The 25,746-nt window shown below is 34.4% G+C and overlaps 1 protein-coding gene across 16 annotated transcripts in view; it reads left to right on the top strand.

The window, feature by feature from the left end:
• sif (still life) overlaps positions 1-25,746 on the top strand; it is a 378,461-nt gene that overhangs the window by 277,674 nt on the left and 75,041 nt on the right. For all 16 annotated transcript variants that reach the window (XM_070111162.1, XM_070111161.1, XM_070111165.1 and 13 more), the window contains 2 exons: positions 871-1,057; positions 19,930-20,044. In XM_070111162.1, the coding sequence (XP_069967263.1) occupies positions 871-1,057; positions 19,930-20,044 (302 nt within the window). The remainder of the gene's footprint in view (positions 1-870; positions 1,058-19,929; positions 20,045-25,746) is intronic.

The following is a 25,746-nucleotide window of genomic DNA, read 5'->3' as shown; positions in this document are numbered from 1 at the left end:
CAGATCAGTTTATAGTTTATCGAATATCTCAGTATAATTTTTATTATTCGAAAATATCCATGGAGTTCTTAATAATATCCGGCCACTTCTTCGTTTCGTCAATTGACGGATTCCAAACCTAAGTAAGCTCTAAATGTCCGAATCGCCTCTTTATTTCATGTAGAGGTTTATCCTGGTCTCGAAACCTCAAGCTTTTCCTGTTTCAATTCCGAGTAACGTTCTCCGATACTAAAGTACCATTTCTTATATTTAGGCAATCATCATGATATCTCGTTGAAGTTATCGGCAATATTTTAGCTTTCCAAGGATATTTTAGTTTTCCAACTACACTAAGTCATTAATATTTGTTCATATTGCACTCACTTAGGGCTTCAAATAATAAATAAATTTAAAACAAATTTATTAGTAGCGGTAAAAATTCACATATATATAAAAAAAAAAAAATAATTTTTAGACCATCGAGATTTTTTGCTGAAATTCGGAAACAACACCTTCTAAGGTTCCTCTGTGTTAGTAGCATTTTTTTTTTATAAGTTTTCCCGTCTTCTAAAATATCTCCAATTTCTAGAAAAGTTTTAGTAGCAATATCGAAAAGTAATGATCACCTAGTCTATCTTTCGGCGCATTATTTTAACGAAGTCGCACACATTGTTGGAAGTTAAAAAACTAATAACATGTGGGGATCTATTGAAAAAATTAAGTTTTTTAAAATTAATTTATATTGTCACAGAAATATTTTAACTAAATTAAGTAAATTTATTTTATATCTTCATTGTTAATATATTTACGCGCCATCACTGAAACAAACGACTCAACTAATTTATATATTAATTTCTCTTTTCTTTCTCTTCTGCCTTTTCCGGCGCACAGTTGCATAATCACGAATTCGTCGAGGTTTGCATGAAGATACTCTATCAAGTGGAATTACATCGCACCACACTCGAACAAATGTGGGGCTTCTCAGTCGAAGCGGAACTGATCGAGAACGCTGAACGGCAGGATGAACTCTGCTGCTATGTCAGCCGAGTGGAGGACAAGAGTGTTGCCATGCAAAATGGTAAGTACATTAAAGTAAGAGAAATTAAAGCGCAAAATAAAAATGAAAATTATTTAAGAATATTAAATACGAAAAATTTAAATGAAAAGACGCGCCTGCCGCAGTTGAGAAGATAAAAAGCAAATTAAATTACTCGCAGGCAAAATTAACAATACCCAATCCACATGCATGCGTATGTATGTAGCTGGATCTCTGCGCTGCATAAGTATATGGGTTCGGTAAAAATTACCGGTTTTTTTTATTGTTCATTAAAAGGAAATTGAATTAATGTCATGTAGCTGTACTCGTTGTATTAGTCGGCGAAATTGCTGTAGCAGTACAGTTATTTTCGCACATGATTAAAAGTGGCAGCGTTAGCACTTACATTGATGTGTTTGTAATCACAGGAATAAACGCGGGTAGTTAAGGAAGCTAGTGAGTTTTTTGACATTTTTACGCATAAAATAAATATAAGGAATATTATATCTAAAGGGCTGGAAAATTAAAAAGAAATGTATGGGTCAAAAACAAAAGTGTTTCAGAAAACTGCAGAGATACACCTTCTAAACTTCCAAGCTTCAACTATAGCATTTTGAAAGCATCCAATTAACGCAAACCAAAAAATTTTGTTCCACTGAACTTAAGGTGACAAAGCTTGGGACGAACTTATTTTAACGAATTCAAATTATGAAATTTCCTGCTGTTCTGGGCACTAGTTCGAAGCTGGTGAAGTAGGCGCTTACCAGGATGCCACCTCTACTTATATTAACAGCCATAAGCAATGCGTTTTATTTATATAAGAATTACTTAGACTTAGTCCACTTAATCCACTTTTTTTAAAAACTCAAGTATAAGACCAAGCTTATTTCCAAATCCACTTTCCCTTTTACGGCTTTCAGTTGAAAACAAGCTTTCGATATATTTTGTCCTATTTTGTTTGACAACTATTGTAGTACCTAAGTGATCTAACTTCATTGTCGAAACCTCAATTAATTTAGTAGTAAAAATTTTTTATTGTATGCCCAGGTTTCAAAAAATGGCTGTTACCGCTGCTAGGCTAGGTTTTCTTTGAAAATATTGAAATAATATTTTCTAAATATTTCACTTAGATTACACTATAAATCACAGTCTTCATTTTGATTTTGCTTTACAGAGGTTTAACCTTACGATTTCTACTCTAAGCTCTAGTCCCACTTATGGATTTCATTGAGCGGAGTGTCCATATTTAAAATGCAATTGAATTGATTTTTTTGTCAAAGCTTTTCTCATTATGCTATTGCTAATTTAGGATTGCAATTTGGAATATTAACTTTAGTCCAGACTTACTTAACGGAACTTTGGTAGTCTTTTCTTTCCTTTGGCACCATTAGCAACCAAAGTATTCGTACATTATAGACCACAGGATTCTAAGGCTCTGGGAAGCTGGCTATAAGAGGCTAGGGGAGAGAGTTTTTTTTAACGAGCTCTCCGTCCAACTATGCATTAGGCCAGACTTTTAGATTCTCGAAGTTTTCGCATTGGCACTTACAGGTGCAGGGATGATTTGCTTTGAGGAACTTTTCAGCATTAGACTTCAAACCGATTTTTCAACTTTAGGAATGCACTAAGTGCCAGAGAAGCATACCAAAAAACCACAGATTCATCAAACCACCCTCACATATTTATGTCTGTATCTCTGCTTGCCTGTAGAGCAATGATTTTGGTTGCTCCTGCTTGTTTACACTGTTGCCCGTCATGACTTGTCGGACATAAAAATTACGCGCAACAACAACAACAGCAGCACCAGCAACAGCAACAACAACTGTACAAAATTAAAAATCGGCAAATTAATTGCACGATAACAAAGTTATATGGCCGACACCGCTTGATGTTGTGGCGCAGCAATTGCAACTGCCCAGCAAGAAGAGAAAGGAAAGAGAGTGTGGTGAGAAGCATCGTGCAACTGGGCAGCCAGCCGGGCGTATACGTAATCTAATTGAAAATCGTACACGCTACACTGACATACCCCGCAATATTGCGAAAAATTGGTAGCAACAGCAAGAAAAACAACAAAAATAGCAAGTCGTCAAAGCGAGTGTGAGCTGGACTTCAGAACGCACAGACGCTGCGGCGACTTCACGCCTGTAATGCGCTGATGCTGTATACGCCTGACAACAGAAACGATGGTGCTGTGGCTGTTGTTGTTGGTGGTGGTTGTTGTTGTTGTTTGAGGCAGTGGGGGGAAAACTACAAAATTGCGGCTGATGATATTGTGAGCGCTTCGCTGAGCGTGTACGGCTTGTCAGATTTTCTTGTGCTTTGCACATGCTGCATGCAACACTATATGAGTGTGTGTGTGTAGCACAGCTGTAAGGCTTCCGCTGTAAGTAGACACTGTTGGGCCACCAAAGTGGCATACTAGTGATACACTTCAGGCACTACACACACACTTACATGCGCTTGCCAACGGTTAAAGTAAGCTGTCAGACGTTGAACACACACGCACATGCTTACATAGGTGAAAGAATGTTGTAACGAGACTTTCAGCGTCGGACTGTTGCTTTGCGTTGCGTTGAAATGCGAAAATGAAAATGATGCAAGGCAATAATCAGATTAACACCTGGAAAATGCTGCCACTTTCAGCCTTTCGCCTTGCCTGCCTCCCCCTCCCACCGCATACATAGCAATCAACAGCGCATTTCGTTTGCGCTCCGATATCGATTGCGTTGTTTTCGGTTGCTGTCGGGATAAAAATGTTGCATGCTGCTTGCTGCCTCCCAGCAGACAGGCCCGGCCTCGGCCGCAGCGCTTAAATGCGCCTTAATTGTATCGGCAATTTTGTTACGGCGCCGTTACTGTAGCACAGGCAATGCGCCCGTGTTACCACTTACGAAGACACTAATACATGAACACACACACATACCTTCATACATAAAAGCATAAAAAGCGAGTGTAGGCTGCGCTGTAGTACACGAATAAAACCCAGGGTCTCCAAAAAGCCCAAAGATACGCATATACACACACACATGCGCACACCATATGCTTGCCTCGCACCCGAATACGCACTCACACGCACGCACACAGCCACCCATGGTTGCTCACGTAATTGCGTTTCGCAGCATTTGCCTGCTGCGGCCCTTCATTCAGTCGACCGGCACAAAAGTATTTAGGCATAATACGATTGCTTCTCACCAACCCTGCCTCCGCGCACAAAATGTTGTACTCACTTCGTGTGTATACACATAAGTGCGTTTTGTACCGACAGCCTACTTGTTAATTGACAGTGTGATGTGCGAAAAGGTAAAAAAAAGAGCGAAAATTAAGAAAGAAAAAATTGCGCTTAATAAATAACAACGCGATAAAATTTTTAATTTAATTTCACATCGACGGAAAATGCAATTTACGCATTTCACCTGCAAAAGTCGCGCAATTATCGAAAATTTGAATTTCATAAATTTTGTGATTTTTCAGTAATATTATCTGCGCGCACCCAAAGGGCAAAGTAATTTGAGTGCAAATGAAATATGCCATATAAACAAATTAAAAATTGAAATTTCATATGAGGAAGAAGAAGAGATGTTAGCTAAAATTATATACAAAATATATATCATATATGGTATATATTAAATATAAGGTTTAATAAAATTCTGTTATTTTTGCATTAAGGGATTATATCCACGTGCAAGTAAAAACAACCAAAAAGGTTAACTTTGGTTACACAATAAAGAAGTTTCTATTCAAGAACTTCATTTTAATCGTGCAGTTTGTATGACAGCTACATGCTATAGCTCCGAACTAGAAAATTTGTGAAAATATCTTGTCCAAAAAACATTTTCTCACAAGAACTTAATTTTGATCATTCAGTTTATATGGCAGCCATATGCTATAGTGGTCCAATATCGCCAGTTCCGACAAATGATTCTTCAAAGAAAAGCACATGTGAGGGACTGGTACTAGTTTGACTCAGCTCGTCACGCTAATCATTTATATATTTTCTTTATACAATACGGTCTACGATGTTTTCTTTTAGTTGTTATAAATATCGTGGCAAAATTAATATACCCTGTTCAGTGTATTGAATTGCGTTTTCTTATTTTGTGATTTTATATTATTATTTTTTTAAGAGACATTTTATTCAATAAATAAATAAAAATAATGTACATTTACAGAATTTAATGTGATTCATTTTGAAAAATTTTGGATTCCCTAAATTCCGCAGCGGATATCCGGTAGAACCTCCGAAAAATGCTATTAGGCTGTGTAGAAAATTTGACCACTTAAAAATATCTCAAATTCCAAAATCAAAAACTTGATTATTACAATATATTAATACATGTAATGGTCGACGGACTGGGCAGCTTTCCAAAAAAAATTAATAAATATTTTTTATTTACCATACACTTCAAAGTGACTTTAAAAATCGAAATTATTATAAGAAATATGATTCCTTGATCATTACCTGACAAATACATATATCTCATAAAGTCTTGTGCAAATTTTAAGAGCTATTTTAAACAAATTTTCCTCACCGACTCTGAAAACTACGTTTCGAAAAAAACGCGTTTAAAATTTTATCAACCCATTACAATACGTTAAAAAATGTTTACAAAAACGCGCATATCTCCGAAACTAATTGTCGGATCCGCTTCAATTTTTTAGAAAATATTCCCATATATATTTACATTAGATATGTGTATACAATAAAAAATCGACATGTTTTAAACCCACAAGTGGATATAACGTCATAAATTGAAGACTGTATTTAGCGCAGCGAAAACGATCCGATTTAGAATTCAATATCATAGAATATTCAATGTCATAGAAACTCACGCCCCTATTGTCAATTACCTGGGACAGTGGGTTTTCGCAAGCTTCGCTTACTACGAACTTTTCACCAGCAAAATCACTCGTCGTAGACAGATATAATTAGTAATCACTTGGTGTCAGGGTTGGCGCTATAAGGTGGATGCCTTAGCTTATCGATATTTTAGACAATTGGTCTGACAGAGCGTGGTACATTTTTAATATCAAAATTACCGAATGGAATCGACGAAACCAAAATTGCACGTGATCACCATTACAGTATCAGAGCCATAAACATTATTATAAAATACGGCGTATATGATCTCTGAAAATGGTCACCAACTCTTTGACGCGTGCTCAAACAAATTTTGTATCAAGCAATCGCAAAACTGTCTGCGCATATTTTTTTTTTTACGAAATCTAACTTTATAGCGTAAATGGATCGCACGCGAGATACATATTACTAAAAGCATTTACTGGAAAAATAATGGATTTCTTTGTATTGGAACTTGTATATACCTTATAGGGCATCCGATGTTTCTCTTTTGGCTATTACAAATCTCGTGGCAAACTTAGTATAAAGTTCAGAGTACAAAATTATATATTATATGTCGGTAACTGGTATTCCACCAAGGAAAACTAACTTAAGGTTCATTAATTAACTTCAAAGGCCTTAACTATCGCAGAAAAAAAAGCAAAAATTATAAATAAATCACACTTTTTTTGTCATTTTGTAAATTCTCTCCTGTATTCAACACTATATACATACATAAATATGTATACAAATATGTATGTATGTATATATGTATGTATGTATGTAAGTATATGGAGGGAATCGTTGAAAGTAGATGATTTGATATTGCTGACGCTGAAACTTTTCTAATTAATTTGTCATCTTTAATGATGTATTTAGCTGACACGTTGTTGCAAGCAGATTCCCCGCTACATGCGCTGCATTCCACCGCTGCGCCGTTAAACATGCGAAGAGCAGCAACACAATAATAACAGCAGTAAGCAACAACTGATATAAGCAGCATAAATATTCAGATAATGAGCGAGTGCCAATGAGTGTTGCAAGCGTTGCACGTATTACTGTAGCGGGTTTAACGCTTAGTTGTTGTTGGCACTTCACCCTTTTCACGATTTTCATATAATTCATCTAATCCTTAACATTCTCCGCGACAAAAAAAAATGCATCTCCACGTTGACACTGTGAATGTTACTGAGTTTCTTGGTGTTATATTCAATTTCGCTGGTTTCTTTTACAAAGCGCAAAAGTTTCACTGCAGAAAGGTAATTTTTCTTTGTTTGCATTCCCCAAGCATAATTTTTAATCAACTTTGTAGCACATTTTTTAAGTCTGAAATTAAGACTTTTTATAATTAATTTTACCAACTTTGATTAGTTTAAAGTTTTGATTTTTATCTGGTATATACATATATATAACAGGTGTTGTAGTAGGTACATAACTCAATGCCTTTACTACCCTGAAAATTCTTCAATATCACTTTGAAAATCGCTCAGAGCTATTAATCTTTTAATAAAACCTATTTATATGCGTTTAAGTATAAATCCTTTAAAAAAAAATAATTTTTAATATTCCGGTGATAAGGAAAAAGAAGTCGAGTAAGGCTTTATTAAATATATATTTGACATTTTTAAACCAAACGGCGGCTACAACGCCATTCTTTGCTTTACCTATATCAAGAGAGCCTTTACAGGCGCGGTTATTCTAGGAGCTCAAGTTCTCTGAATGGAAAAATCTTAATATGTACAAGGTTTACCAGTAAAATGTGTACCCTGTATGCTTACATATACAAAAATCAAACTTAGTTTCAAGTTGATGACTTCGATAGCAATCGTCGCCGCTTTTGAAAACTGAGTTTTGGAATAAAAATGCATTTAAAATTATACGTGCTGAAACTGATCGACCCATACGTTTCGACATCGCAATGCTTGGTAGTAATAGATAAGAAGGCATTGCAAATCTTTAGTGAAAACTTTCAGATTTACCATAGATAGATATAAAATAGGTTAAAATCGTATATTTTTAAGTCAGTTAATGTTTTTCCAATAACACGACTATTTGGTGTTGCCACCCGATTTAAAAAAAAAATTATAAAAATGTTTTGTTCTGTTTTTAAATTTTCTACTCATAGAAAGATTATTACTTTGTGAAGTTGCCGCGAAATTTTCAATAAACAAAAAAAAAAATTAATAAAATGTTCTTGCAATATTCAGGTTTTAGTTTCTTTCGCTTTGAATTTTCGTCATTAATTTCATTCAAATTTATATATATATTATTTATATAAATTATATAACTAATTAGTTAAATTTAAATTCATATTTTTAATTTTTATACCCTGAATAGGGTAAAGAAAATGCCGAAGACCCTATAAAGTATATATATATGTGTACATGTAACTATCAGCGTTATGATCGGAGTCGATTTAGCCGTGTCCGTCTGTTCATCCGCCTGTATATATACAAACAAGTCCGTCAGTTTTTGTGATATCGATTTGAAATTTTGCACACGTCTTTTTCTCTTAAAGAACCTACTCATTCGTTGGCACTGCTGATATCAGAAACTACTTGTATAGCATATAGCTGCCATACAAACTGACCCATCAAAATCAAGACAAGGATCGTTTTATATATCTTTAGGCTATAAGAAATGCACCTGTGAAGGGTATTATAGCTTCAGTGCAGCCAATGTTAATATTTTTTCTTGTTTTATTTTTTTATTTTATTTTTATTTTTTTATTTAATTTTTGCTCTCCCAGTTGTTGTAGTGCGGCATTTATATACTATATTTAAGTAATTTCAGCATACTTATCTATTGTATAATTATTGAATTCAAGACACATTTAAATCAAAATTGCATAGAACTAACTTTCTGTTAGCCCGAACCTTCAAAAACAGCCGAAATTTATATGATTTAATCAAATAATTTACAAACCAATTGCGATTGCTATTTAAATAAATATTTTTGTTTTCAATAAACTTATGCGGAGCTACACATAACTACTTTAAATATATTTAAATATTATTGCACTTGCAACTCAACGCTGCGGGCCATATTGCCATATGATTGTTGTTATTCGTAGGCAAAGCGTTTTAACTGTATGCAAATGCAATACTGATCTTGCAATAACAGATGCTAAATAAACACCAAACACCGACACACGCACACACACAGCAGCGCGCTTAAGAATTCATAGCAGTGCAGATAACGGCTGAGGCATGACTTTAGAAGTTGCAAGTTTGCAACTTTATGTGTCAATGTTTGTGTGTGTGTGTGTGTGTGTGTGTGCGGCTATGTATCAGTTGCGGCCTAGTTTGCCTTGGCTTGTGTGCAACAATGTATCAATTTTTTAAGCCAACGGACAATAGACGCAAAATACAAGCAATTGTCGTCAAGAGTACACATACAACAATAACCAACAACACTGGGTAGAGTTATGTGCGTCCTATTGGTATGTAATTGCAATAGGTACCGCAGTGCGTATACGCAATCTCGAGCAATAATCACCTTGCCAACACGCTGGCACATATTTTAGCGCATAAACTCATTGATATATATATATATATGTATATATGTATATATGTATATACAGACCACATTACCCAACCGTGGCCTGGTTGCCTCTTGTGCGCCTACACATGTATGTGCGTTTCTGTAAGTATGTGTGTGTGTGACTGGCCTTTTGCCAACGGTATACCATGCTTCACTCTCTAGCTGCAATTGCATCATCTTGCATCACATCACAACGTGTCACTTAACATGCAACATACGTTATACGTTGTTGTCAACAACTCGACACGCACTCCAGCTCACCAACACACATACGCACACACACACACACAGGCAGGCAGGCACGCACGCATACTGCGGCAACATCGTTGCTTTGCATGTCGGAGTGGCCCTTCGGTAAACAGACAAACAAGTGAAACGTGTAGAAACGCAAATACTCCGTTGTCGTCGTTGCTCAGGCGAGCCAAGGTTGTGTGTTGCCGCAGCAACCAATGCCAGTTAGCCGCTGCTGCAGCCGTTGTACCGTTAACAGTGGCAAGTATGCCATGTGTGCGCTTTGATATAACCTCTGCTATTTTAGTATTCGTTTCGGTTTCAATGCACACACACAAGACTCACACATACACATGTCAAATACTCTCTCTCACACACATACACACAGATGCGCATGAAATTCCAGCCGAGTTGTTTGGTTTGTTTGCTTTTTGAGCGAGATCTGATGCGTGCACTGAGTTTTTATGCAACACTGCTCGCACCGTACATACACACACACACACTTAACCGCCTCTGATTTTTCATGCATACCGTTTACTGTTTTTTTTTTCTCGTTACTCTCGTTTAATTTCCAATAGTTCACTAACAATTGGTTTTTTGCTTTTCCCGTTATGGCAATTTATTGTCATTCGTTTGACTTGCTCCGCTCCATACAACCGTACCCCCTCACTGCCTAGCGCTCTCTTCAGCAATTCGTGCTTTCTCGTAAACAAGTCTCGTTTACAAGCGTATTTGCTTTCTATTTGCATTTGGTTTGACTTTTTCGTCTGCCAGTTTTTGCTGACTTCACTTGCTTACTATTGTCGCATGGCATTCCACTGATATATGCCAATTCGATATAGAATTTATTCATCGCAACATACATACAGCGTTGCATAAGCTCACGTTTATTAAAGCTCATTGAATTGGCAACGATATTGAGTATTGGCTTCGTGTGGCAAGTTGTATTGAATTTAAAATAATTATTTGTCAAAAAACAAAAACAAGATAAAAATTCAACACAATTAAGAAAGGGGTTTAATTCGGTTAAATGGCGTTGGTAAAATTTGAGATCCCTATGTCAAACACTGAGGGACTAGTTCACGTATATATACATAGTGTTACCCTCGGGCATGGCTAAATCGACTCAGCTTGAGACGCTGACGACTTTTATGTATATTTAATAGGGTCGAATTAAATTGACATTAATTATGATGAATATAATGGGGGTTGGGAAAAATATAATACAAGCTCTTAAATTTTTATAAAAAAATATCTCCGTATTTCTAAAACAACATGTTCACGCAAAACAAAAAAAATCATAATTTTTGGACCATTTTTTTGACTTTCTCAAATTTTTTAAAAATACTAAATTTTGGAATTTGGGGATGGAGCTAGCCCATGACCGAGAAGAGTCTATAAGCAAGATTCCCTGAAAATTTCAAGTCAATCGGCCCAGTAGAACTCGAGATATCATGGGTATCAGGTTGAAAAAGACAGTTTCGAGAAAAACGCGTTTAAAGTTTTGCCCACCGTTCGTTTCGTTTGAATGCCGCGCCAGCAAAATGCCTATATCTCCGAAAATAATCCGAATTTTCAAAAATCCTCTCGTACACACATTCTTGAATAGTTAAACTTTGAAAATATGAAAAAAAATTAATTTTTTGAAATTTCTAGACCAGAATACCCCCTTAAGAAATCTAGCCATATTTTCGGTCAAGCGTACGCCCTGAGCTCCTTATTTTCGATATCTGCGGGCTAGTAATGGTGTAATTTGATATTGACCATTTTTATTTCTGTTTCGAATTGCCATATTTTGATATCTTCATTTATGCTTGATTTATCATTTGTATAATCAGAAAATAGTAAAGAATTTATAGTTGTATAAGATGGGAAACAGGCGTGGGTATCACTTTATATTCACTTGATTTCAGAATCAGCCTCACAACTTTCTTCCTGTACTTGCTCTGTTGCCCAATCAAGCTTGTCATTACAGCAGTTATAATATCCCTTGCAAGTCGTGCAGTTCAATAAAAGCTGCCACTTTTCAATAAATTATTAAAATCACAAAATAACAACACTTAAATGTCTAAAATCCGTCTCACAGATGAACAAAGATTCTTATTGATTGGCAAATGGACAGCTTAAATGGAAGCAGCAGGTCTCTCTCGCGAAGAATTAACAGCTTATGATAATAGAATATTATAATAACGTCAAAGTCTCAAAATATCTGTTGCTTATGATTGATCACTTGATTGACATTAGTAGTACATCTACCTACGATATATTCAGCTTTATTAAAGTATAAGTTAGGGATAATGAAGTTAAGGACAATAATCGTAATTTTTTATGATCCTCAAGACAGAGTTGGCTTAAGTTTGTTCTCATTCGATAGACCAAGGCTGAAAAGCAACCACAAATGTAAAGTAATTTTATGGGCACATGGTTAACTAAAGAGAAGAGAGGTTTAACAGACCAGTACTTGCTTTTAAAAATTATGAGTTAGCTCTATTAGTTACTCATTTCCTTAAATGGATGGATATTTTCCTAGATTCATCATTCTGTATGAGATTCTAAAATCGTTCCTCGTATTTTTATTTAGTTTTGAAGTCCAATGCAGAAGTTTAACACTAGCAAACACTTACATGAAACGCTCGTCAATACAACTCCTATTTTAAAGTGGCTAAAAGTCTCTTAATGTAAATGAAAAATGGAATTTTTTGACCTCTCGCATATGCATTAAACCGACTCAGGTTGCAGCCCTATATTTCAGATTTTATTAGTAGATTCGTAACTTTTCCTTTCGTTAACTACTTTTGCTATTAATATTCGTACAAAACAATGGCGCCTTCCTCACTCTCTTTTTCTATTTTGATATCACCCTCTCTCCCCTTTTTTTAAGTCACTGCTGCATATATCTCTCTCTTCCGCTCTTACTCTCTGCTATATACCATATATCTCTCTCAGTGCTGCTATCAAAACCCATAATATAATATGTAACAACCTCAAAAGTGTCTATGACGGTTTAAGAGTTAGTAGTTAGTAGTATAAAATGCAAGATTTTTAAATTAAAAACAAAAATTTGAAAGAACCGTTATTTTAAGTTATATTCATATCAGTTATAGTTGTTTTTTTATAGTAGAAATTTTTCAAAATAATAAAAAAAAAAATTTGTTCATAAACCATAGTTATATAAATGCTTTAATATTATACGTTTTGTAGCACTTGAATTTTTGAAAATACATTTTTGAAGTCTTAAGTATTTTTTTTTTAAATTTTTAATACTAAATTTTTAAAATAAAAACTTTAGTTAAAAATAATTTTTAAAGCGTTGACGATATTACCTAAAGTACACTTACACACACACATACAAATTCACATACAAACACAAGTATTTAAACCGACAATGTATGAACTCGTGCTTTAGAATATTCTGAGTGCCGTTTTTCATCTTTGTCGCCGCCTGCCACTGCAGCCACCTGCTTACGAATGCAAATGCCACGCCGTTGCCTACATAGCACTAAGACGATTATTCAAATGAAAATCTCCAGTTGGCACCTCAGGCGCCGCCAACGGTGTCACTACAGATACTTTCACACGCTACGCCGGATGGCAAGCGACAACTAAGCGGAGTTAAGATGCAGACTAAGTAGCAAGTAGACACACACACACACACCTACATTTAAATAAGGTATGAAATATTTGTTGAAACAAAAAAACAAAATGAAAACGGCGAAAAAGAATGATGAATAACATAAATATATGCATTTACATACAATGCACAGCTGGAAAAAAACACTACTTTATTGTAGTCGCTTAAGTGGCAACGTTGTCAGCCGCAGGAAGTAGATGCGTCGCACAAAAGCATCACCGGTTGCTTATACGCACCGGTGGGCTGCACTGTGCTGAGGTTAAAGTGTGACAGCTGAAGTTTAAAGGTGGCAAGTTGATAGCCACAATTGAGACGGCGACGTAAGCGAATGTATGTGTGTGTTTGTGCTACTTCAACGGCCACGAAGAAGTTACAAGAATCACTGCTGCGTATGATGTATGTGTATATCACGTGACCACAACGTGCATGAGACAGCCTTGCTTATGAACAATTTATGGTAACTCATACGCACTGTTGAACAAGTGGAACATTCACCACACATACAGGTACACATTTCTTATGAATCTTTGTTGCTCACGGAAAAAATTAAAAACTGCGCGAAGTGCACCCACTATTATATCTCCACACAGTATAAAATGTCGAAATTGTTTTGAGTTAAGAGAGAAACACAACCCAGCTAACAAATAGCAGTGACCCAAATATTTCGGGAAAAAACGGAATTATATCAAATATTGGATATTTTAAAATATTCAAAAAAAAATTTTAAAAAAAGTTATATACAAAAAGTATTCTATGTAGATAACCTAGAAAATGTTGTTCACCTAACGGTTGTTTGTATCACCTTAAACTAATCGAGTTAGATATAGCGTTATATATATATACCTATATGCATATCTCCTAAACCGCTGAAGCTATAATAACAAAATTCTCTGAGAGCAAATGCTTTTAGCATCACTATCGACATTGTGAAAATGGGTGAAATCAGGTAACCTATATAACGGTACTGTCAAAAACTACTAAAAGCCCACTTTTAAGTGAAAACCCATATCTTGGTATCTGCTTAACCGATTTCAACTAAATTCGATACATAATAATATTCTCATATGTTATAGTGCTAAAATGGGTTAGAACCACTCCTATTTCCCCATATAACCCCATTTTAAATTCCATCTGATTCTTTCACTTTCCGCTCTGAAAATCAAGCAACAATGACTGTATCGGGGTAAAACTTCGCGTGAATAATGCGTTTAAAGTATGCCACCTTGTGACCAAAAATTGTCGAAATCAAACCAAAACTGTTCAAGCCCCTAGATACTGAATATGTGGACTACAGTGCCTATAGTTAACTTTTTGCCGAAAATATCGATCAATGTGTAAGATATATAATTGAAATTCATCTAATAAAATAAATAGATGAAAATAATACTAAGTTTACAATAAAAAGATTGCTATAAAATTGTTTTTTAACTTTTTTGCAATAAATTGTCTCCTACAAGTATAAATGTTTTCCTATAAAATATTTGCTATAATTTTTTATGCGAAAATTTGGATTTAAAACTAAAAAAAAACCTTTTTGATCTTACTTAAAACATGTTTCTTGAAATCAAGGATTTACACTCACCATCTCTATTACTATTTGTGAAAAGGTAAAATTATAACAATTAGGAAAAAAATCAAAATATACTTGAAAATTAAAAAACTATTTTTTGTTTTCTCAAAAAAAAAAATTTAAACTTTTATTGAAAATATTCGAACCTGTTTATTTATTTACTCTTTGAATATTAAAAATTGAAATTCCTAAATATTTAATTTCCAAATTGAAGTTTAAATTCTACCTCAATTCAAAGCTCTACATCCGCTTAGGTACCATTCGGTTTAGTATCACAACTGACTTAGCCAAATACTATTAGCATGATGAAGATTTATTTTTATATACATACCATATATATGATATATATACCAACATACTTATGTATATAACACGGTATCAGTTATGTCATACCTGAAAACCCCAAAACATACAAACATGCTGAGTGGTTGCACTTGCGAACCGAAAAATGAAGCGTAGCAGTGAAGTGAAGTGTGCTCTTTGAAGTGGTGTGAAGGGTGCGAGGGTTGTAAAGCGCGGATCAGTGCTGAGTTCAGCAGTATTAAGTGACATGGAGAGTAGCTGACGCATTATGGCTGTTGTGAAACTGTAAGGCTTCCTGCTGTGATTGCCCAGAATTTTTATATTTTACAAATTTAAATTTTATTTTTTAATAGAGACGGAAAACTTATCAGATATTTTTTTATGTTATTTAAGTTGGCATTCTACAAAATAAACAATCTTCAATTACTTAAAATAAATGGCAACTTTGTTCAAAGGTTTATAAATAATTAAATTTTTATAAATATTGCCGCATATATAAAATATAATGTTTCGTAGAGCTCTACAACGGAGTAAATATTTGAATTACTAAGTAGTTTAAACTTTTTTATTCAAAACTTTGACGTTGGCTACGCTACGCAGAGACTTCATATAAAGTTCTAGATTTTAAATAATTTTAAATACGCATTAAACATATAATTTTTTTCTATAAAATGTTTCTTATAAAATTTTTTCTATAAAATTTTGCTATAAAATCTTCCTATAAAATTTTCCTATAAAATGTTTGCGGTAATTTTTTTGCAATATTGTTGCTATAAAATTTTCTTGCAATAATTATTTTCTTATAAATATTTCCTGTTGGTATAAAATGTTTTCTTAAAATGTTTGCAATAATTCTTTTGTAACAATTTTTGCTATAAAATGTCTATAATTCTTTTGCAACAAAATTGTTGCTATGAAATTGTTTCTTAAAGTTTTTTGCAATAATTTCACTCTTATAATTTTTTTTTCAATAAAATATTTGCTATAATATTTTGCGATAACATTTTTGCTATACAGTTTTCGCTATAAATATTTGCAATAATTTTTCCCAAATATTTTATCTTATAAAAATTATTTCTAATGAAATATCTGTCCTATGGTACACTTCACTTTGCTGCTCCTAAAGCTATGCTTTATCTTTCTTTTATCAATTACTACAAGTCATGCTAGTCATTTAAGGCAAAAAATTAGAAAAAAAGCAGCCCACTTGTATTCGGCGTCAAATCCTGCGGCTGCTTGCTAACACACGTCAACACATGTTAATCATACAAGTAACTGTGAACGGATGGCTTTCATAAAATTTGACATATTGTAAATTTTACCAAGAGAGTACCGACCCATAAGCACTACATAAAAGTACAGTAGTTGCTTATATAGACATATGTAGATGAAAATATTGCACTTAAACCTAAGTGTTTTCACAGATGACAGACGTTTTTATGCTCACCCATAGTATATGGTATATGTTTGTAGAATAGTGTGTTCAAGCTCTTTTATGCACCGTTATACCTGTGAGAGAGTATTTAGCTGCGCTTCCCTGCTTTACTTTGTTCTTTCTTGTTCCCATAAAATGAACATCTTTTGGTATGTCAAACATTTTTCATCATCATACTTCAACTTCATACATATACAAACATGCACACATATGTGTGTGTATATATAAACAAACAACATACAAACACCTGGTGCAGTCTGCTTGGCTTTCTTTTTGACGACTCGCCAAATTTTAAATATGCACCCTAAATTTAAATTCCACACAACTGAAGTAGCTGTAAAACAGGTGCGAGCAAGTGGAGTGCCAAAGTGAAGTTGCGCAGAGAAAAGAGCGCAAAAAAATCGGAAAATATAAAACAAACATACGAAAGCAGTGATGAGAAGCGTTGAGCTGCTGTAAGAGTTGACGAAAGCAATTTTCACTTTCCACATTAAATTTCAAGATTTTTATTTGACATGCTGTCGTCTGTTTATTCTTTATACTTTTCTTACTTTTTGTTGTTGTTGTTACTTTTTCGCCGACAAAAGCACAGCGCGCACCGCAAATTTGCACACACATACCCACACAAACACATACTTTGTGGGATTTAAGTATTAAAAAATGTTTACACACACAAAAATACACGCACAAACATGTAAATTACATGTGTGTGTGTGTGTATGCGTGTGCTCAGCATACCGGTATGCCTTTAAAAATAATGTAAATTCATTTGCAAGCAACAGCTAAGCCTCTTAGAGAATGAAAAGCGTGTTTGAATGAATGCAGTTGCTCTAGTGGAGCTGCTTACAAATCACTCAAGTGTATTTATGTGTGTCAGAAAAGTGCTCGTTGGCGAATCACTCAAAAGACAAACTATTCAGCTATGAAAATATATTATAAAAAAACACAAACAAAAAAATCTAAATGAAAAAAGCAAAAACAATACACTGAAGCAGGAAACTATAAAATTCAATGCAGAAACGCACACATACATATTTATGATATAAATATAATATATGTGCGCATATATCTATATTTATATTTGCGTAAATACATTTGGTATAGATAACGGTAAACAAAAGCAAATATATACCGTTGACAGCCATAGTTGAGCAAATATAATATGCTTGGTTTTAAAACATTCAAACAAAAGCTTGTTTTTGAGACAGTATTGCAAGCAAACACGTAATCGCCTTGAAATATTAAATTTTTAAATATATTTATATTTCAAAATAAACAGGTATATATGCAGGAAAAATATCTTACTTTTCCCTAAATGTGGATTTGTGACACAAAATTGTATAACAATACTTTAATAAAAAGGACTTAAATGATATAGAAATTATTGCACAATCACACATTTTGTTCTTACATTGTAAGCAAATCACTGGATCAAGTAGCAGTTTTTGAAAATTTTTGGCATTTTTTAATTTTTAATGGTTATGTGTTTATGTAAAAATACCTAGGTACATATGTATATACATCGGTATAACTATACAGACCTTTAAAACTAACATGTATGAAAACAGCAGAGAAAGTTTCGAGTTACTTCGTCTAACGATTTTCTATTGCTTTTCTTTTTTTTATTATCTGATAGAAAATTTATATTTCGTTTTCAAATACTTGAAATTTGTAGGAAATAATAGTGTTCAATATTTTATGATCTTTTAAGATAAAAAAAACCTGCGGTTTTCATATTGAATATGAACTTTTATTTATAAAATAGTAAGACTGCAAAGCTGGCACGAAGTCATACCCCAATAGCATCGAATTGGGATGAAGTAAGCGTTTAGCTTGTCTCTTGCATTCTAGCGCTGGATCTGTCGACCACGTTTGAGCTCTGTAAGCCTTGGTAACCAAACACCACAAGTGCGATAGTGAGAGCCTTCTGCCACAAAGTTGAATGTAAGAAGTCCATTGAATTACTTGCTGTGATAGGAGTAATAAAAGAACATTGTCCTATTGGTACTCATTCGTTCAGACTTTATATATTTTGAAGAACTCAAATTGCCACAGCAGCATGTACAAGTATGAAGGGAGTTGGGAACATCAACACCTTTTTCTTTCTTGTTTTCTCTTTAACTTTGCAACTCTTATCTTGGTTAAGGTATCTCGTTGGCTGATGCTATATGAAATACTTAGAACAACTTTAAAATTAATAAAATCATTATTTGTGTCAAAACGAAATCACAACAATTTTATTCGCTTTCCTGGAACATGTTTGATTATTTAATGAATAGTGCTGAGATTTCCAGTATTATTTCTGTGTGGATCAAAATTTTTTCTTCGGGAGTTCACAGATATTAACCCAAAAAAAAAACCTAAACTTTTAATTACATTTTTAGAACTAAAACCTATCTTAACAGTTTTTTTGTATAAAAGACATTTTAAAGTACCGCTTAAATGCAGTTCAAAAACGATGTAAAAACACAACAAACACATTACAATAACATTGCAATAAATGTACAACAAAGTTGGAGTAATGCCTTTGTATTTCCATTTTCCGGCTGGTTACACCATGTCCACACACATCCACATATAGGTATGTACACATACATACAAAGCAATACAATACAAATTTTACACCTTTTCATGCTTCTTTGCATTTCCGTTTGAATAGCAACAACAACAATAGCAATAACAATGAGTGATAGCAGTAGTAAGCTGTTTAAGGCGCTTGCCTTTCTTTGTCTTCCCGTTGTATGCAACCACTTACAAGATGTTCTACCAGGCGCTGGGTCGTCTCTTATCAGCGGCACATGTGTAGGAGTATGTTAGTGTGTGTCAACAATAGTAACAGTGTCGTAATACAATGCAGTATAGAACAAGTGGAATTCAAATATGCGCACACACCTACACATGTACACATAGACACTTACAAACATTTATGAGCCGTGCTCTGTTCTACATATAACAGTGTATTCTTTGGCAGACAATGCGTATCAAGCTGAAATCAGTACAACCATAAATATTTTACATTTATTTTTACAAACACACATACATGTATAGACAAGCGGAAGTATATGTAGCTTAGTTTGATTTTTTTTCTATTGAATTTCATTGCTTGTGTCATAATTTTTACTCACACGCTGACAGCAGCTACCTTTTGGTATGTACTCCACTGCCTGTCAAACTGTCCTCTTCTACTTGGCTGCAAACACAATGCAGTTTATTCCAAGCCATTCTATTCAATTCTATTATCTTTATTGTGTCTTTATGTGTGTGTGTGTGTTTGTGTTACATTTCCATACTGATTTTCTTTCATTCGATGTAGTATTGTAGCATACTTCAATTGTATTCATATTTTTATGCATTTTCGTTTCAGGTATTATCAAGGGAGACGAAATAATGGTGATCAACGCTGCAATTGTATCCGACTTGGATATGATGTATTTGGAGAGTGTGCTGCAAGAGGAGCAATCACTATGCATGATGATGCGGTAAGTTCAAAAAGACACCATACGTGCTACTATATATTGTACATATATGTACACCTACATATAGAATTTAGTATGCATGTAGGTAATTGTTAACAAGAGAGTGGTGCACCTTTTCCTTGCTGACAACTGGTGTTGTACACTTGTCTTGTGTCTTCCACATTGACATAAAATTTATTTATTGACAGTTCCTTTATAAAGGTGTTGAGTTTGTGTTTCCTTCAACTTTTTTTTTTTACATATGTATGTAACTATAAAAATATTCATATATACAGGGAGTATTTATAATGAAGATTTAACTCCGATTTTTTATGCCCTTAACAGGCTAAACAGGGCATATTAAGTTTGTCACGCTATTAATAATACCCAGGGAAAAGATCCGGAGACCCTATAAAGTATGTACATATATAAATTATCAGCGTGACGATCTGAGTCGATTTAGCCATGTCTCTCTGTCCATCTATACATACGTGAACCGAATACTCATTTTTTGAGATATCGATCTGAAATTTGCACACGTACTTTTCTCACCATGTAGCTGCTCAACTGTCGAAAGCGCCGAGTTCGCTGACTGTGCGCTCAAAGTTATTAAAACAGTGCATGATATCATTAGCAATAGCATCAAGTCCAAAACGCTGCGCCGATCTATGAGAAGGGGGTGATCCATTTTAAGTAGTTTTAAGATCTCTCACGAGACCAATGTTCACAACTAACCAAGTGAGATCCATCACTACCCTTTGCAAGAATCAACCATACGACCTAACCCAACCTATTTAGAAACATGTGTATATCTCATCGAAAGGTAGACGGCAATTTATAGTAGGAGCTCACATTAAGGCATTTACATTATTAGGAGCCAGTATATAACTTTTATAACTCAGGCCCGCCTTCTGTTTTAGCTTGTGGGATATTGGGATGAAGCAATTCACATCGCTCAACACTCGTGTTATTCTGAGAGACATTAGAAAACCATACTTTCTTATCATGTCCTCCAATAATCCACTTAAACATAACTCGGAACTTTATACATATAAAATATATACTATATTCTCATTATATTACAGGTACCTTGACTTTTAATGCGCCTGAAGTTATGCAACATTTTTTTAAAATCATCTTGTGATAAACGAGCCTAATCTACTGACTCATTGTTGAGATTTTGTATAAGTAAGGTTATATTCTGAGCTCCAAACGTACATTAGTAAGTCTCTGACTATCAGAACTATCTCTTCTAAATTACGGTTTCCATCCTTATGTACAGTTGAGGGCTTTTCACAATTTGTTCATAGCTCATCTCTTACAAATTTGTTTTGTAAGCAGTTTCATTAGTCGGTTTCACGCGCTTCGACGAGCGAGTGTTTTATGCCCCTATGAGTCGTGTTCTAACAGAAAATTTCTGGGATTACACAACTATTATTGATTTTACTTCAGGTGCCTGACAGTACACGGTTGAAACTTGAATGAAAATGAAGAGTTAAGAAGCGTCCAGTTTACGCATCACAGTCATAAGATTCAATATAGTAGTGAAGCCTACTTTGAAGTAAAATAATGAACTTCGTGAGTCACATTGTTCTTCAAAATAACATATCATTTCAGTCTGGTGCAAGTTAATAGTGCCTTCGAGCTAAACTTTTCGTACTTCTAGTAGCCTAACTCGCTTGCAAATAGATTTAGGTGCCATTTTTTATCATGTAATTTCGTATGTCAACTACGCTAATATTGATTACAGCATTCTTTTGTAATAAATGAATTCCAAAATGGAAACAGAATATACTCGTATGTAGTATATGTATAGATACCTATCTATATATGTATATGTAGATAGAAGTGGTGTCACACCAGTCAATACATCAATGTCAAGGAAGTAGAGAAATTTCCGCTAAAAAACTAACAAACAATAACTGCTGCTCCCAATCGCACACAAATCAAAGCAGCTGGCATCTATGCGCACAACAATAACAAACGAGCAACCGAGAAACAAACAAAATATTGGTGCAATGTAAAAGTGAGACAAATGTCGCAATTCAATTGCAACTGCAATTTCAACAATGTCAGCAGAAAAGCATTTACCAGTGTGGAGACTCACACCATAGACTATGGACTATACTGACAAGAAGCCTGTCAGCAAAGCAACAAGCAACATAGTTTATCATTGCGAATATTTCCGTTTACTTTTGCCTCCAACTTGCTTATCTATTTATAAAGGCAGAATTTTTTTTAGTATTGTGTTTTTTTTTGTTTTTTTTTTTTTGGTTGAGAACGCCTGCCTTCAGCGTGCAGACACTTACATGAAAATCAGGCACTAAACAATTGCAATCGAAATTGCAGCGGCAACAAGACAAACAATAGCTTACCCAATGTAGCTTAATGCAACGTTAGTAATAAAATTGTACTTGTGTATCGATATGTGTGTGATTGTATGCGTATGCCAAACATATGTGGCTGCATTCAATCACAGCACAAACTCTTTGCGGATTTCTGAGATTGCGTGAAAATAAAAAGTTGCAAAGACTTTGAGTTTGAATTGTAGCGCCGCGTGCATTTGCAGTAGAAATTGTGTGTAACAGTTGTGTGCAACAGCAAAAATACAACAACATAAAAGTACAATAATTTGTTTAGCAAACCATATGAATCGATTTAATAAGCATTCATGGTTTTTTGGTTAAATGTATGAAATATGCATAGTCGCCTACGTATATAAATATGTATGTATGAGAGTAGCTTTTAAAGTGTCCGACAAATATTGAATAAATAAATTTTTTTTTTAATTAGAGACAAACTGTGCGTCCCTAATACTAATCGGAATTCATTACCAACTTATTGGTCTTCAAATACCAAATTCGGATGCGTTGATCATATCCAGTAGTTCACCGTCTGATCAAGTTTGATCCGGACTAACGACAACCTACATGTTTTTGTATTTCAATACAAATATTTTTATCGCTTTAAAAATAGGCGCCTTAGCTAATAAAACACATGTCAATGTTCAATCGATTTTTCCACACAATTGTTATAAGCTCGGCTCGGCTAGCATGACCTTCAGTACCTGCAGCGAGGTTTTATTTTTTTCTGTTTCGGCTCATTTTTGCAGCGCCATTCGCTAGTTTGTTGAAACAGTTTTCACGTCATATTCACAACTCCACGTCTCGTCATCAGTAATAATGATGAATGTGGGGTGCTCAGCTACCTTGTCAAGCACATCTTTGCGAACTTCTACTCGATGTCAGTTTGACAAAAGATTCAAGTCTTTTGATACGAGTCTAGCGTTGACACACTTCAGACACATACCATTAAACGAAATGTGTTGAGTTCATATACAAGAAATATTGTGATGCCACCATGATGATGTTCAAGCACAGTTTCTTTAACTTCTTTGATATTATCGTCATTAACAGAGGCCAATGGACGACTCGCATGCGGAAAGTTTTCGATGGCTTCACGATCTTCACTGAATACTTTATGCCACTCAAATATTTGTGTTAGTGATAGACTAGACTCCCCAAAACACTTCTGTAACATTTGCAACGATTCCGTGTATCCATTGCAAACACAAAGTTTCAAGCAAATCCGTTGCTTAATTTTTTCCCATAGTAAAAATCGCCAGACAAACTTTTCTCAACGTAAACAAACAGCTGCTAAACACAGTTGGTGACATATGACTTCACACGAACATAAAACATTTTCTGAGTGAAAAATATTTATCGATTTGACCCAGTCCGGGTCATATTTGATCGCATAGTGGAATCTACTGTCATAGGAAACAACTGTGTGTACTCGTATCGAATGAAGGTGTTGGCGACTGAGGATTCAAATACCGCTTGATGTGGACCTACACTTTCATATACTACAAATTACTGTAATTAGTGGTCTAATTTTAGTTATATAATACTTTGTCACCCCAATTCAAAATTTACCACGACTTTTTAAAATATTGCTTACAAATATAATTTATAGTTAGTAACTTAGTCCCAAACTTTTTTCTATCCTGAAGTGCTCTCATACGTCTCCGTGCCTTAAGAAAAAATTTCTTAAGTCCTTGCCTTGAACGAATTATGTACTTTCTTAGAAGCTAGCTTCGAATCACCACTTCTCTGATCAATATGCTTAAACCCTGCTCTCTTATCAAGTAGAATTTAATACAGAAGAGTATGTGGATATTTAATTTTAATGTTACAACTAATTTTCTATTATTTATTTAAGAACTTATTTACACAATTATATTTTACCAGTTTAAGTGATATATACCAATAAATATTCGATTCACCACTAAAGTCACACACTCTTCTATTTATACGCTATTTGCACTTGTTTATAAATCCATATTTTTCTCAAAGTCAAAATCACAATCACAAAAAAAATGCTATAATGTGCTTCGTGAATGAAAATTATTAGCAACTCAGCACACCAACAAATATATTCGTGCTCACTCATATTTTTCGCATATAACTTCTCAAGTACCAGCACATGTTCGTGTGCCTGTTGAACAATTCCAAACACATCCACTTGTGGGAATGTTCGCTACAATTCACTATGTATTTTTTTTTTTTTTTTTTACCCTAAACTCATACGAGTTATGAGTTGCTAAGTCTTACAATTACCGTTGCTCAGCTTTTATAGCTCTCTTGTACCTGAACTATGTGTAATTGGGTTGCTACTTGCGAGTCACTTAAGTGTTTTCTAGTTGCCATTGATTAATAAGTTCCACGCGTCGACTTGTGGGTGTGTGTGTGACCGTGAGTGGATATATATATGTGTGTGTGTTTGTCAAACTCATGAAATTCTTATTAAACGTGCATGCAATTTCTTCAGTATGCGGCTCTCATAGGAGCAGCAAATTGCGAAGACGGCGACGAAATGAATGCCGAAATTTGGAGAGAACTATAAATGAATGAGCAAACCAATACACGCATTTGGCAAGGTTAAGTGCCGTTATGTATGTGTATGTAAGTGCTGAACTACAAAACATTATACCGATGATTAATTTTTGCTGCTAATATTCGCTTGAAGTATCTTGGGTAATTCAATGAAATATTACAAATCATGGAAATTGAGATTAACTCATGCCATACGCGTCGTCGTCAAGTGAGTGTATTAAAAAATTCTTTAGGTGATTAAGAGGAGGTATGTATAACTAATTAATACAAGTTGAGCTGGGTTGTACCCTCAAGTGGCTGCTTGAAGCAATATTCTCAAATTCATATTTCCTTCAAATATTATATTTTCAGAAGTGATATAGTAAAAACAATCTTTCTCCGTATGCATATACATTCCGGTCCATCCTGGTTAGGTGAAGATGTGTATACCCAATTTTATTAAGAGAACTCACACATTTTGGTATAAATATTATATAAAATTCACTACAATAACGAATATCGTTATAACTAGTATATATGGCCTGAGGCATATCTTGAGTGCATTTCACCAATTTCGTCATAAAACTACATACTCAAGATATTAGCAAAAATATTGTGCTATAAAGTCAACCGGAGGTTTTAAAAAATTAGTAATAGGAGGTTTAGGGTAGTAGTTAACCGGTTTTATTCGGGTTCAGCACCTCGAAATATTATTATCAGCTAAAGATCCCATCATAATTTATTGAAAATATCTCAAATATCTTACCGATACATTTGGTATCTTGTATATGGGCCTGAGGTATATTTTGGACGGATTTCTCCCATTTTAGGCATCAAATAACATTAACAACG

The sequence above is a fragment of the Bactrocera oleae genome, chromosome 6 (genome assembly GCF_042242935.1).
Source record: "Bactrocera oleae isolate idBacOlea1 chromosome 6, idBacOlea1, whole genome shotgun sequence".
In the NCBI taxonomy this organism is placed as follows: domain Eukaryota; kingdom Metazoa; phylum Arthropoda; class Insecta; order Diptera; family Tephritidae; genus Bactrocera; species Bactrocera oleae.
Note: the sequence above shows the minus strand (reverse complement) of the source record. Positions and strands in the feature narration are given on the sequence as shown.